This window comes from Cnephaeus nilssonii (assembly GCF_951640355.1).
Source record: "Cnephaeus nilssonii genome assembly, chromosome: 19".
Classification (NCBI taxonomy): domain Eukaryota; kingdom Metazoa; phylum Chordata; class Mammalia; order Chiroptera; family Vespertilionidae; genus Cnephaeus; species Cnephaeus nilssonii.
The window spans coordinates 23,209,579-23,226,048 of record NC_137090.1 but is presented as its reverse complement, the minus strand read 5'-3'; the positions used below and the strand labels follow the sequence as shown (position 1 = coordinate 23,226,048).

General features: G+C 38.4%; 1 protein-coding gene across 9 annotated transcripts in view; it reads left to right on the top strand.

Moving 5' to 3' along the window:
* The window catches only part of ACACA (acetyl-CoA carboxylase alpha), a 247,263-nt gene that overhangs the window by 159,010 nt on the left and 71,783 nt on the right, over positions 1-16,470 (top strand). For all 9 annotated transcript variants that reach the window (XM_079797353.1, XM_079797348.1, XM_079797349.1 and 6 more), the window contains 2 exons: positions 2,225-2,380; positions 4,304-4,450. In XM_079797353.1, coding sequence (XP_079653479.1) covers positions 2,225-2,380; positions 4,304-4,450 — 303 coding nt within the window. The remainder of the gene's footprint in view (positions 1-2,224; positions 2,381-4,303; positions 4,451-16,470) is intronic.

The following is a 16,470-nucleotide window of genomic DNA, read 5'->3' as shown; positions in this document are numbered from 1 at the left end:
TAATAGGACAGACTATCTGGGATCAGAGTTTGTTTTCCAAGAGAAGCTCTTTTGATGGCCTCTGGTGAAAAGTGTGTGATATATTAAGTATGTACATATTTTCATGAACTTATAAAACATATACTTTACCAATTTTTAATTATGTCCATTATAGTAGAAAATGGGATTAACAGAGCTGATTATTCAGAGCCTTCTAGTGCTATCCATTACTCTCAACCTCTTACTTTGGCATATCATTTATTCTTTTTGACAATAGGGAGCAAGGTTGACTGGCATGAGTTTCATTCTGTTTCACTTTCTGTGTATAATCGTTGTGGTATTAGCTGTAATGAACACTCATGTCAGGTAGTTATTTGTGGGGAGAAGAGATCTGGGTAATCCATTGCATGTCAATTGATAAGCAATGTATAGTGTAAGGGAGAAGTACACATTTTAAATTCACCTTTATTGAGATGTTTTATGTATATAGCTCAGTTCATCCTATATAATAAAAGGCTAATATGCAAATTGACCAAACAGTAGAACAACTGGTCACTATGATGTGCACTGACCACCAGGGAGCAGACGCTCAGCGCAGGAGCTGCCCCCTGGTGGTCAGTGCACTCTCAAAGGGAGACCACCACTCAGCCAGAAGCCAGGCTCATGGCTGGCAAGCACAGTGGTGGTGGTGGGAGCCTCTCCCACCTCCGTGGCAGCGCTAAGGATGTCTGACTGCTGGCTTAGGCCCGCTCCCCACGGAGAGTGGGCCTAAGCCATCAGTCGGACATCCCCCAAGGGCTCCCGGACTGCGAGAGGGCACAGGCTGGGCTGAGGGACCACCCCCAAGTGCACGAATTTGTGCACTGGGCCTCTAGTTCTGAAATAATAGACATTACTATTTCTATCTCTCACATTCCTAAGACATTGCTAATTCTACCTTCCACCTGGTGACTTTCACCATTGGTCATTTGGAAGTGGGCTGGGAACTACATTTTGTGGGGTTTTGAGCACCCAAGACAAGTTTTGCCCCAAATTGGACCTTTTTGACAAGTTGGCAGAATTCACTTGTTCCTCTGATCTAAGCAGCTAAGGATTCACTGAGCTGAATTATACCCAGGGTTTTTAGCTAAGCAGTTAATTCTCTTCTTATGCCTGTACAGCAGGTTCACAAATCTAATCACTAATAGTAGACTTAAGCTTATATATATTAGGCCTGAATAGATATGTGAGTAGATACACATACCCTTACACCCCAATCTCCATTTGTATTCACTGAATTGGGAAACTGGATTTTGTGTATTCATGCATAAAGTGCCTAGTTTAGTGTCATATAACCTCTGGCACACAATAAATATTAATTGAATAGAAATAATGGCATTCCTTATAAATATTGATAAGCAAATAAAACTAAGTGTATGGAGTATGAAGTACTCTTCTAGAAATATTTGAGTTAAAATGATTAAAAGTTTGTATGGTGATTTCATTATGTGACAGTATAAGTATTGCAGGAGCTAGTCACTAGTTGTAGACATGGTGTTCTGGGGGAATATATATATGCATATATGCATATATATATGTGTGTGTGCATGTACATATTATATAGATGTATGTATCATTTAATAAAATATATATTTTACCACAGACTATGTCTTTTAAGCTAATAAGAATTAACTAGCTACATGGATGGGTGAAATTCACTTGTAACAGAACACTTTGAAGCCTTTCTGTGGCTAATAATACTTATGAAGCACCTTCTCATCAAATAGACTGAAACATAAGTGATACAGTAGAGCCTGACCTGGCCTTCTACCGCTGGGGAAAGAATAGAAGTCTCTTTAGTGCATCTCTGTTTCTCAACTTAAATACTAGAGCACTGCTCAGACTGGCGTTAGTTGACATATACTTCATTTCTGAATATGTGGGATTCAAGTCACTTTAGAAGGCAAGCATTGTCAGTCTGTCTCTGAAATGTGAAATTTACACTGTGCTTTCCTATTGATTTCAACAAATCCAAAAGTGAAAGCAGCCAGTGGTGTACAGTTGGCTACATACCATTTTTTGTAGTTGGTTAATTTGTAGAGAGGTGAGAACACGATGTACCCGATGTTAAGAAGCATATCTGAGCTACTCAACCCACCAAAAATGTGTTTCAAGAAATAACTTCTATTTAAAAAAAGCCCTTCTAGGCCGCTCTCTGATGTTTTTCTCTGTCTCAACACCCCATGCTATCCTCTTTTTCCTGCAGATCATGTTTCAGGCATATGGAGACAAACAGGGACCACTGCATGGAATGTTAATCAACACTCCCTATGTGACCAAAGACCTGCTTCAATCAAAGAGGTTCCAGGCACAGTCCTTAGGGACAACATACATATATGACATCCCAGAGATGTTTCGACAGGTAACGGTGGCTAACTGGGAGGCTCTGACCTATTCCAAAGAGGCAAGGTTTTCTTGACTCTCCATCAGATGCAGCTTAGACTGGAATGATGCACTCCTAAAGGGCAGGGAATACCTTGACACTATTCTCTTTCTATTTTATTTGGGATTTGATGACTGCCAACTTAGGTTTTGGATGGTTCTTTGTGAATTAACAGGACGAATAGTGAGGATCAGAACCTCTATTGAGTAGTTGAGAGTAAACTGAGACTGCATGCCTGTGATGGTAGTTTATAATGACCTGTGTGAGGAGTTATGTTCAGGTCTATATTTCCTAAACCTGTATTCAAATTATGGATATTAAAGAGGTTGGAAACTCTAGTTCTAATTTTCCTGTTTTCCAAGGTAACACAAGTCTCTGTAGCTGATAGCCTAGATTAATATGAGAATCAATATAGATAACATATACAAATATATGATATAGAGTTCATGGTACACAGTTTAAAGTATCAGTTCTTTTGTGGGAGATTTATTATAGCTGAATAAAAACTAGCATGAGAAAATATATTATGAGTCTTATCCTCTATATGAAAATAAATTCCTTTGATCTGTATGGTGAATCATCTCTATGCTGCAGATTTTTCTTCCATCAATAGAAGGCAAAAAAAGTATATCACCAGCAGAAAATGAGCAGGTAAAAAATACGGTATCAAAAGAATACTGAATGTGTCCTTAAAAAGAAATCTATGAATAAAGGATTTTTCCAAATTTCCTAGAAAATACCACCAATATTACTATATTTGAATTTTACTAAGGTAATATATGTAGCGTTGGTAAATAGTCTATATGTAATTCCTGTATTACTCACAAATACAAGAGATTTCCTTATGTAACTACTTACTTACAAGTTCTCTCTGTTGAAATGTAGCTACCGTCATTCAGTATCACTGGCATTGTTAGTCTAAAAGTTGAGTGTTGGTTTTCTTGCCCCATGCCAATGCTATAAGTAGAGATCACATTCTATATAATTCTTTCTATAGAATAGACATAAATGGAGTGATTAGGACATCTAAATATGAATGAGTCATATTGTCTTTAAATGTTGCTTTGAGGTAAGCAAAGAAACAACTAGTTCCTACTTCATGAGGCACTTGTTTTGATAATAGGAAGTTGGAAATGGAAATCATGATGGTTTCTAAATGGGTAGGTGTAGCTAGCTGTTTTTCTTAAATTTGAGCAGAATTGATGTGTGCATTTACAAATAGTCATACACCTCTAGTGAACTAATTCCTGTTTATGAGCCTGTAGCTCTTAAAAGTTATTAGAAAAAGGGTGCTCCTCCTGAACCTCTAGTAGAAACTTTATTTTTGCCTCTTGGGATTTCTTTGTATTGGTCAAGTGTTATGTCATTTTCCTGGTTATTCTTCTATTACCAGGTTTCTCTAAGAATTTTCTTCATTTTGTTTTAAGGAGGATTGATAATACTTTCTTATTTTAATTTCCAAGGATATAGTTAGGTTTAGTATATTTGTTAATTGCTCTAGTGCTGATTCAGAACCGCTCAGTAGTTTGATTGTATTGGAAAAATGCCTGATTTTTGGCATGTAAAATACTTTATGTGAAAAATAATAAATCTTTTATGCTCGCCCGAGGATATTTTTTCCCATTGATTTTTAGAGAGAGTGGAAGTGGGGGAGAGATAGAGAAGGAGAAACGCGGACATGAGAGAAATACATCAATTGGTTGCTTCCTGTATGTGCCCCAACTGGGGCCGGAAATTGAACCTGAGACCCTTCAGTTTGAGGGCAAACACTCTTAACTACTGAGCAACACCAGCCAGGGCAATAACAAATATATTTTAACTGAGAATGGCCAAATCTTTTCATTTTTATATATGTTGAAATTCTAATTGTCATTGATTAGTAAAACTTCTCTCCTCCACTAGTCCCTGATCAAACTCTGGGAGTCTATGTCCACTCAAGCATTCCTTCCATCACCTCCTCTGCCTTCTGACATATTGACCTACACTGAGCTTGTATTGGATGATCAAGGTCAACTGGTCCACATGAACAGGCTTCCAGGAGGAAATGAGGCAAGTAGTTGAGTCCCTTTCCCCCCTTTCTTAGTTCTGTGCCCACCAGTATCAGCTTTTCATGGAATGGTCATTAAATGGTGTTAATTCAGATCCAAGTAGTAGGCAGTCTTATTGGTAGAATTCTTTAGAGAGAGAACATTAACTGGTTATTACAGAATTATTGTTTAATTTTGTAGGTGTGATAATGATACTATTTTATTTTAAAATGATATTACAATTTTGTTTTCTTAAATAGTGTTTTTCTATTAAATATACATACTAAAATAACTACAGATGAAATTATCTGATATATAGAATTGACTTCAAAATAATGGGGCATGAATGTGGGACTATGGATGAAACAGAATCAGCCATGAGTTGTTATTGAAGCTAGATGATAGATACGGAATAGATTATTTTCTCACTTATTGTATATGTTTGAAATTTTTGACATTTTCTATAATAAGAGCATTTAAAGTACTGTTTTTTTGTGTAATGTTTTTCTTTATTTGGATATCTATTTTATGCTCAGGTAATTTGATCTGATGTTATTGTGAGCATGGTAAATATATCCTTAAAGGGACTCATTCAGAATCAGGCGTTTCAACATAAAAGAAAGTAACAGAGCCCTAGCTGGTTTGGCTCAGTGGATAGAGCATTGGCCTGTAGACTGAAGGGCCCCAGGTTCAATTCCGGCCAAGGGCACATGCCTGGATTGTGGGCTCAGTCCCCAGTGGGGGGCGTACAGGAGGCATCTGGTCAATGATTCTTTCTCATCATTGATGTTTCTTTTTTTTTTTTTTAATATATTTTATTGATTTTTTACAGAGAGGAAGAGAGAGAGGGATAGAGAGTTAGAAACATCGATCAGCTGCCTCCTGCACACCCCCTACTGGGGATGCGCCCGCAACCAAGGCACATGCCCTCAACCGGAATCGAACCTGGGACCCTTCAGTCCGCAGGCCCGATGCTCTATCCACTGAGCCAAACCGGTTTTGGCTCATCATTGATGTTTCTATCTCTCCCTCTCCCTTCCTCTCTGAAATCAATGAAAATATATTTAAAAAAAGAAAAAGGAAAAAAGTAACAGAGAACCCATTGCTGATAGTTATTCAAGAATGCATTTTCTAGCCTTGGAGACCTTTCTCCTGTTGTGCACTAATAATAATGATATTATCATATTTTGCCCAATACCCTATGTCCAACAATGATAATAGTCATAAACCTAAAAAGAGATATGTTTTTATGTCAACCTTAAATAATAACCCTAGAAAAATCTCCTTCCTTAGAAGGAGTAATCTTCACCTCGTGTTCACCATAAACAGGCTGGGTAGACCTTTGGAGATAAAACACAATTGTTTTCATTTTATGCAGTATCTTTTAAAAATATATATATATTTTATTAATTTTTTACAGAGAGAAAGGGAGAGGGATAGAGAGTTAGAAACATCGATGAGAGAGAAACATCAATCAGCTGCCTCCTGCACACTCCCCACTGGGTATGTGCCCGCAACCAAGGTACATGCCCTTGACCAGAATCGAACTCGGGACCCTTGAGTCCACAGGCCAACGCTCTATCCACTGAGCCAAACCGGCCAGGGCTTATGCAGTATCTTATAAAAAACGTTCCTATATGTATAAGGTGTATGGCTGTTTCAGTAAGTGCACCAGAGGATGCCAAAGCATATGATTTAGTATTAAGATGGATGCAATCAAGGACCAGATGGAGAGTATCAGACTTGTAGGAGTTCTTTTAATCTAACACTTTGAAATAGAAAAGGCAAGAAACTAGGGAGGAAGGATGCATAGAATTTTGACAAGGGTAGGTATATACTCATTAGCACACAAAGTTGAAGTAGACGTTTGTGCCGCTGTGTGTAGCATGTACTCAATGAGCCCCTCAAGAGCGGAGAAAAGCTTCATTGTGCTAGACTTAAATTCTTCTTCATTGAACAGTGTCGTCTTTAGGAACAGAAGGCACCCTTGTGAACACGGAGCTGAGAGAAACGGTTTTAACTAATGTAATTAAAACACAAAACGAGATTTTTGGCCACGTGCAAGCTAGCTGCAGTGCTATTTGAAACCTCTTGCCATGATCTTTCTCTCCTGCTTTCTCTCTGCTCTCATTCTGTGTTTGAGCGAATGGAGACTAGGGGAATAGTGAAGTCCCAGAGGGACAGAGCTCTGTTCTTGCTGAAATTACAAGCACAGAGCTGCCTGGGCATGAACATGTAGTGTTTACTCTGCCAGTATGAATACAAATAGTCTTATTATACCGGACTCTGTACCCAAAGACCACACACACACACACACACACACACACACACACGAATAAAAAAAAATTAAAGGTTTTTTTTAACCCTTTTAGGACCCAACAAACCTTGATGGAAAAGGGATGTCTTATACTATCGCTGGTAATAGCAAAGTCAGTATTAGGAACCACGTTTCCCTTTGCCCAATCTTGAAATCGAATAATAGTAAACATTTTTTTTTTTCTTTTTGTCAGTTCTCACTTTCTTCTTTTATTCTTTTCCCTCCTTTGTTGCCTATTTTCTCTTTTCCTTTTCTTCAAATGATTGACTAGAATTGAGGCTGAGCGTTAGCTCGCTATTTCGGAGTCTTTGAGCTCAGGAGGAGTGAGACCAATGTTCTTTTGTGAGCTGTTAGTGAGTAATGCCTGGGATGGCTGGTGAAGTCAGTCAGTGGCCATAGCTAGATTATGGGGCACTGCATGACAGGAATGAGGTTGGGGTATTAGTACCAAATTCTGTTACCAATAGCTTGAACATACAATGGAGCATGTCCACTGAGAGACTGACCAATCTAAAGATGAAGTTTCAGCAGTCAGAACTCTGAGGGACAGCTCCGCCTAAGAGAAGACGCGCTGTCAATAGGATGTATTTCCTCATGCCAAGCCCAGTGTTATCAGGGCAAGTTGACTTTCAGCTATTGCAGTTTAATTTTCTTTGGCCAAAGAGACAAGTTTGTCATGAGCCTGGCACCCTACATTTTACCCAAGAATGATGTGAGGGGAAAGAAAAGAGCTCATGCTGATGAGATTTGGAGCAAATCTGTCCTGTCCCACAGAGAATGGGCATCTGAACAGGGACTTGTAAAATTGTTTTATTAAAAAAGGAATAAAAAATTGACCTGTTAATGTCCTGAGAGCCAAGGCTCAATGTAAATGCATTGATGCTACATTGACATTAAATCGTTATAATGTGGTGTTCTCTAAAGGTGACGGTTCTACCTGGCCATCATTGTGGGTGATATTGCATTACCTTGAAAGATTGGAGTTTCGGGGTTTAAAAGCTACCACATGGGTATGGATATAGGAATAAAAGTAAAACAAGAGATTCCTGCAGAGTTTCCCCGGGAATTGAGATGCGTTTCCCCATAATCAGAGGCAGAAAACCTACACTTATCAGACCATTGGCTATATGTGTGGCCAGTCTTCCTTATTTTTTCTTTCCAGGACAGTAAATGGGTAAAATGGTGATGGGTCCAGGAGTTGGAACAATTCAGTTCCATTTAGTTTTAGGTAACTTGTTTGCCATTTGAGGAGGAATATTGGCTGTTTCAGCAAAGATGTGACCTGCATTTTGAACACTGTGCCCATGTTAATAAAAGCAGGAGAAACAGCGCTTTTCTGACGTGGTATTAGCTACGTTCTCCTTTCTGTTTTCCTAGCTGTCCCTCCGCCATCAAGAAAGGTGTAACTGAAGGAATGCCACGATGCATGATGAAAGTTGTAGGAGAATACATTTTTCTCATTGTCAGATTTGAATGGCATTGCGTTTAGTATGAATTTAGAGTAGGAATAAAGAGATGCAGACCAAATCTGCATTACTTGCAGATAGCTCCAAAGATGAGTTGTCCAGAATTTTTTTAATAGTTTAAAGATGAAAATTAAGGAAAATATGATTGCAGCATATACTAAACTGATTCCACTTCTAGCTGAGTTCATGATGCTACATTGATGGGCACTGTATGTAAATACACAGCTCGATGAATGTGTGCTGTTGAGCCTGAGTAAAGAAGCAATGCAGCCAAACAACAGTTCTGCTCTTCCCACATCTCACTTTTGGAGGAATTGTTTTCATTTTCCTCTTTGTTTGCAAACCTGTTTTGATCATTTGTTGGAAGTTGTAATTGCAGGTGGGAACATTTTAAGTAAAGTTCACAATTCAGTGCAGCTGCTTTTCGCACAGAATCCTGTTATTAAAAGGCTCAGGCTAAGATCAAGCCAAGGCTGTAACGGACTTGACAGAGAACAACTTAACTTTGCCTGGTAGACAAAGAAAACACTAGCCCTCTTGAGACTATGTTATTTATTCTGAAATGTTATTAGCATTCTTTTATTCTATTTCCTTTAACAGCTCTGTTAACTAGATCACAAATTTCTAAATCAGGCAATGAGGAAAGATACGAGAGAGATGCACCTTTCATAGTAATTTTAGTGAGGATAGGACTTACAATCCTGTTCACATTATTTCAGAACTTGGCCTTTTAAACAATATGAACCCATTCATTCCCTCTCATCACTCCTGTCATAATGAAAAACTGAGATGAGAAGAAGATGCTGTGTTTAGAAACAATTAGGTATAAGATGTGTACTCCAAAAAGGATTGATCTTTAGATACTGGAATTTTTGCATAGTATTACATTTTTTCCATAGCATTTTTTTGGGAGATAGGTATATTCCAAATTGAGTGCAATTTTATGGTCACTTGTGCACACACTACCACACTTAAATCATTATAGGGGCTCCAAGGCTTCATTTTTTCCGATGGGCACTAGGTGTCAGGGTTTTTCCTTCTCTGCAGCTTAGCATTCAGACAAGCCTCTTGATTTGCCTTGTTTGGTGAGGCAAATCCAGCAGTGTCCTCCCCCCCCTTTTTTTTCAGTTGGATTGGTAGGCTTTGCCTCGTGTTCCTACAACATGCAATTGCATTTTTAACTCTTTGGGGTGGAAGTCTGTTGAATTTTACATCATGGCTGTACACATTTTGATAGGAAATAATTTTTAGAAAGAGGATGATCGAGGGGGGAAAAAAAATAGTGTAAATTAAAGACTAGCTGCCATCATAACTGGTATCTTGGTTTTAGTTCCGTTTTATATTCTTGGAGGTGAACTGTTGGTGATCAGGAATTCTAGAACTGCTCAGCCTTGCCCATATGTAATTGACCGTGTGCTGATGTCCAGTCTCTTTAATATTTTACTATAAAATATTTCAAACATACAAAAGAATATGGAGAGTGTTCTGACAAATACCTCTACATTTTCTGACCAGCTTAAACAAATCTTACCATTTTGATACTGTTCCTTACGTGTTGCTATAATCCTTTGGAATCTCTAATTTGAGTATAAAATAAATTAGGAGTTGGGTAGGGAAAGGACGTTTGGTAAGCTTATATAAACCTAAAATATTGGAAGAAATAGTAGATTCATCTTGACAGTTCGAGGCTGGACTTCCTAACACAGAGGATCTCTTATTTTAGAAAAACTACCATTACCCTCTGTCTTAATTCACTTGGTTGACATTTTCCATACTCTCAAAGGAATTGCTTGGGTTATCCTGGATTCAGATTCTAGTGGAACCCATTATGTTTAGAAATTCTGGGTGCAGAGAATATGTATATGTGTGTGGGCTTGAATAAGGAAAGTGTGACCATTTCTCTTGCACACAGAACCCAAATATTTTTCTAGTTTAACATTAGACTTTTGTGTATTGTTTTACTCGATTTAACCTCAGAATAGCTCAGTGAATGTGAACCTCATTTGGATGAATTTTTACTGTGCTTTCATTTCATTCTTTTGAAATCAGTTTACCTTTTCATGCTGGGTGTGGAAATTGAGTCCATGTCAGTCTTTTAGATATATGTTGGGAAAGAGGCATATTTGTATTGTAGTGTGCTGAAGGTGAACTCTGAAATAGACCTGATAAAAGTGGTTCTGAAAAACAGGACTGTGGTCTGTGCACTGATTGTTCAAGTTATACAAAGAGACTAATGGTCCTTGCTACCAATCTATCCCTGAAGATGGGAGAATGTACCTAGTAAGATAGAAATTTCAAGTATAGTAAGAGACATATTATGGAATATGTGGTAAGATAGTTTTACTTAAAATTGTGCACTCTCTCTTCTGTTACCCTTGTTCTAAGTGAGCACATTTGGTTATGTCTAAAATGTTTCTTTTTGTCTGAAATGATCCTCAGAACCAAAGTTGAGTCCCTTATTAGAGAAACATTAAGGCTGATTTTGAAACATTGCTCTTCCTGCCATGGAATTACTTTTAATGAATTTCTAACACTGTTCTTTGGGGATGCATATACTTTCCTTAGAATTCCTTCCGAATGACTGTTATTGGTGTTGGAGATTGCTCATCAGGTTGATTAGTTGAGTTTGACTCATTTCATTAGTAGCAAACCAAGGCCCAATGAACTTGACTGGCTTTGAAAAATCCTAATGTATCCATTAGTGACTAATGCAGCATGCGTGAAGGGCTCCCTAGTTCCTTTCAACAGTACGTCCTCAAGATAGCCTTTAAACAAGAGAATGTACTTGCCAGCATTTTCATACATCTCAAATTTTAAGATTTTTACGGGAAAAGGATGTGATACGGTGCCCTATGTCAATAAACTTTACCCAATTCCAATCAGAGGCAATAATGAACATCAGGATAGCAACAGATGACACCAGAGGATGAGGTGTAGCGTGGAGCATCAGAGTTCAACATTCGTTTACGTGACTAATGGGCAAGGCTTCTGGAACTGTCGTAGGCCAAGTTGGTTAATTGCCATATCAACCAGTTACTCCTATGTCCCATTTCTCAAATACCACTGGCTTGTATGTGCTCCATTGCATGCTTTTGTAAAAATTGGTATATTTATTAAAGCATTGTGTGCATGTGTATAAAATTAATGTGGTTTCAAGTATATAAACATTACAGAAAGAAATAATTCCCCTGTTCAAAATTATTGTTTCTAATATTTGGTAACATTTTTTAAGTTATCTCTGGGATAAAAAATTTTTGCTCTAAAAATGATATTTTTTTTATCCTTTTATTGGTTTTTAGAAGGGTTGAGTAAGTTTGTTCAGCCATTTTTGAATTATCCAAGCATGTAAGAAGGTTTTTTTCAGCTGTTAATTGTTTTCAGCTCTTTTATGTGATCATACAAACTAGGCAATGGAACATGCTCTCCAGCAGGTAATACAATATGGAAAGGCATTGACATTTTTTCACCATGGTTTTTCTCAGCACAAATTAAGTCAAATATTACATTGCCATATGGTTTAAAAATACACATTTTTAACACCTGCACAGTATTTTCTAATATTTCATTAAGTATGTTTTTCCATGAGATTCTTACATGGGTTAAAATTATAATTATTTTTTATAGTATCTAATTAAAGTGAAGATTTAATATTCCATGCAGGATACAAAAGTGGGGAAAGGTAACATTTTATTATGTGTCTATAAAGGAACTCAAGTTTAGATTCCTTCTCTCTGGGGTCTTAGTTTTTTCTCCTTTATGATGCAAATGATGCTTAGGTCCAATTCAGCTCTAACATTCTAGGAATCTCTTTTTTAATTTTTTAAATTGACTTTATTGGGTGACATTTGTTAATAAAAATATATAGGTTTCAGGGGTACAATTCTAGAATACATCACCTGCATATTGTATTATGTGTTCACCACCCCAAGTCAAGTCTCCTTCCATCACTATTTATCCCCCCTTACCCTCTCCTACCTCCCCCAGCTCTCTTTCCCTCTGGCAATTGTCATGCCATTCTAGGAGTCTTTGTATGCTGCTCCAGGGCCTTGCAGGATAGTTATCTTTCTGGCAGTAGCAGTAGTAGAACAATAGCTGCTGGAGGCTTTGCCAGAAAAACTCAACTTTTAGACTTTTAGCATGGAAAGTAAAGCTGCAACATCTCAGCCACAGTCTAACCTTTATATTATTACAACTGAACCTAAAATGAGGCGATAGATACAAGAAAGACAATCGTGGCAAAGATATGCTATTTCCTTTCTGCTTCCCACAGCATAGCTAAAGTTGATGGATGCTTCTTATATCCTTAAAAACAAAATCCTCTCTTGTTTTGTCCCTTAGCTTTCTCTTCAGATTTCTTTATTGAGCTTAATATTGTTTTATTTTGTAGTAACAGCAGCTTTGGAAAGTGTGTGAGTGTGTATATGTGTATGTGTGTGTATGTGTGCATTTGCACATTCTGTTCACACTGATAGTAGAATTAATGTTGATATCAATTTTGGTGTTAACTTTGGGTCATAATTAGTGTTGACACTTTGTGTCAAACTAATGGCATTTATGGGCACCATCAGAATAAAGGTTAATATTATCATGTTTTTAGTTTCTGTTATAGTAACATTAAACCAAAGTCCTCCCAGGAGAAAAAAATACATATATGGATAGATAGATAATGTCTTTCTATATCGCTGGTGTTACTCAGTAAGAAAATGACATCTCAGCGCAGAATCCTAATCACTGTTCGGAGCATCAGAAATAATGATCACCTCTGATCGGAGCTTGTGAATAATTCATTCGGTTTGATTTTCACGTCCTGTCCAGTGATACTTTTCAAACCAAATGTGTTTCTACAGGAAAATAATGGTCCCACTTCTTATGGAAATACTGTGGCACAAATCATTTTGCCCACATAAAAACAGTTAAATAAGACTGTTGTCTTCTGCTTTCTCCTCCCCGCTCCCTCCTCCCTCACTTGGCACGTGTTTATTCCAGAATCAGACGGTGGCCAAAGAAATATTTTCTTCCTTAGAAATTGTAGAAGGAAAACAAATATTTATTTCTGTTTTTCCTTATCTTATTCACAGTAACCCTTTTGGTCTGTATCCCTTTTTTGCTTTAAGCTAATTAGTTTGATAACCCTAACCTTAAGAAACTTGCTAATTGCTAAGAACATTCTATTATAAAAAATCATCTGAAATAAAGTATTTTCCAACGATTTATAGCTATATTAATGAAAACATAATTGGCAGTAGTGGCTAGAACCACTTGGTTAGTCAGTGCCTCAGCAAGGCAGCAGTTGGGGAAAGAAGTTGCTGACACCGCCAGGACCAAGAGCCTGAGTCTGAAGCTCATTCTGCACTATGCACTCACTCTCCTTATAGCCCCCTGTGGCTACATGTTGCCCTTTTGTTGCTTCCTTAACCCTTAGTCCTGAAGTGGCCTTTTTCACTAGGTTTCACCTGCATAAAAATGTGCGAGGTAGAGAGAAGCCACAAGGGGATTCAGTGATGATGATTATTATTTTTCAGTTAATATACAAGGCAACTTGGGCTTAGGTAAAATCAGTGAGTGTCGTATTCCTAATCACATTGTCGCACTTTGTGTATGCTTTTATAGTGATTGCACAATTTCCAGTATCAGATCTCCATTATGTATATACTAGGGGCCCAGTGCACGAATTTGTGTACCTTGAAAGGAACTGTGTCACGAGGCTGCGGTGGGTATAGGGGTGGGTCTCAGCCCATCCTCCGCACCCCGGCCCGGCTATTCCCACCGTGGCCCCCAGTCCTCTGTCTGCTGGCAGCTCCACTCCCACTGCTCCCACATGCTGATGGCGCAGGCCCTGCTTGCACCTGCTGATGGCACAGAGCGATTGGGGCCAGCACGAGCAGCAGGTGCAAGCGGGGCTGTCGCGGGCAGTGAGTGCCAGTGGCAGTTGCCGCCCCGATCGCCCCTCAGGAGCAGGGGAGGTGGAGAAGCCCTGAGGGGCAATCAGGGCTTGCAGCCGCAGCTTGCACCCACTGACGGCGCCAAGCAATTGAGGCCAGCAGCGGGTGTAAGTGGGGCCAGCGCCGGCAGCAGGTGCAAGCGCCGGGCGGGACCGCGGCATGCAGGAGCAAAGAATTTTCAGTAACCACCAGAGGCTCATCCTGATGACAGCGACCGGCACCCTGCCTTGGTCTGGCGCCCCCACTCACCTGCTCTACCATCCCGCTGTGGCAGACGCCCGCCATGTTCCAAGATCTGCTGCCTGCTGCCGAAGCCCACGCACACCCCCTGGTGGTCAGCACATGTCATAGCGACCAGTTGTGCGCTTGTTCCACCGTTTGGTCTATTTGCATATTAGCCTTTTATTATATAGGATAATATAGATAGACCCCTCTATATAAAGTAATTTGACTAAGAAACTTAGTGTCCTAATTAAATGGGAGGGAGTGGGAGGAATATGACTGTCTTTTGAAGTAATGACCCCATCCGCTGAGACAAAGCTATTCTTAGATGGAATATTTTGAACCATTTCTCCTGAATATTGTGACCCTTTTTTTTCTCTCTCTCTCTACATCTAACAAGGGCAGGAAGAAGCGTTTTTCAACCTAGTTTTCATCATCAGACAGGAAGTATTTTGCATTCAGAAACCATTTGCAGTATCAGATTCCATTTTGTCAAGTGATTAGTTAGTTGAGTTTGGTAGAGAATAATTTAAAAACACAAATTTGGAAGTGGCTGTGGTGCTTCTGCACTGGAGAGCAGTTGCTGCTTTCAGATCGAAGCCCTCTTTCAGTGACTGCGCATCGCAACGTGGATCATTGTGTTCCCTGTCTGTGCAGCTGTTACAGGCCTGCAGCTGTGGGCACCATGTGTTCCTCTCTGGTCTGCTGGAAGAAATAGGGGAGTGGGTGGATTGATACCTTGCCTGCCTGTCAGTGCAAACGTCCCTTTATGTACATATGTTTGTAAAGCTCTTTAGCCCCCTTCAAGATGAAAGGCTCTGTATAAATAGAAGCTTTCGATTTTAGTGCATGTTTGTAATACATGTGGTACAGTCCTAAATATGTATTTAGCTGATAGGCACTGTTCTTGTCTGGTGTACAAATATTGACTTTAAAGCATAAATATGTATTTAACCATCAGACCAGAAAAACACTGAAGCAGTTACTTCTCAGGTAGAGATATTAATATTGTATAAACCTATATATACATATGTTTGCATTCTACCACATCACTGTAGAACATTTCCTTTTTTAAAAAGTGAAATGATATTTTCAGCAAATGAAGACAGTTCCTGATATTCTTCTCCCTTTGAGGTAAGTCTTGGTTTTTAATTTTCATAAGTTTATATCTCTCTTTCATTATAAAATATGATCTGTGTTGTAGTATGGCTAAAATTTAGAGTCATCTCTTATAAAATATGAAACTCCATTAGTTTGGTGAGATTTTTTTTTCCGCTTAAAATTTTTTTAAATGATGGAAATGTTTAAACATACACTAGAGTAGAGATAATGATATAAATTCCCATGTACCTGTCACCCAGTGAAGAGGTACTTGGTATCCTTTTTCAATTACATTTTTGTTTTATAAAATGTTTATCACTGCAATGCAAACATATTAAAGAAACTTTGGATAATGGGGAAAAACACACACACACACACAATCCCATCATCCTAAAATAACTATCTTCTCATTTTGCTATGTCCTTTATTTCTGTTTTTCCCTCACAAAAAGTTAGTGTTGTAATATTTACTATGCATTTACTATGTACCAGGTACTGTTCTAAGGTTTACCATGTATTTAATCCTCACAAATTTATAGAGTAGGTTATTATTCCCCCATTTTACTGATAAGGAAACTGAGATGCATAGAAGTTAGTAACTTACCTAAGGTTATGTGGAAAGAAAACTAAATCTCTATTCTGGCAGAGTCGGATTCTATTAGATTTATGGTCAGCAAATCTGGCTTCTGAGTCTGTGCCCTTTACCATCACACTTTTTTATTTTTTTGTTTGTTATTGTAGTATACATACAATTTTGTTACACTGCTTCCTCACATTTAGTATTACATCGTGGGTATTTTTGAATGCTATTTATAGTCTTCATAGTCATTTTATAAGGCAGTCCAAATCAATAGCAATGACCTCACTAGACAATTTACTTCCCTTCAAAAAAGTTTTCACGATGCCATTTATTATTTTAACTTTTTGTCTTAAAATATTTTAATTTGTAGAAAAGTTGCAAAGATAGTACAGAGAATTCCCATATACCCTTTAGC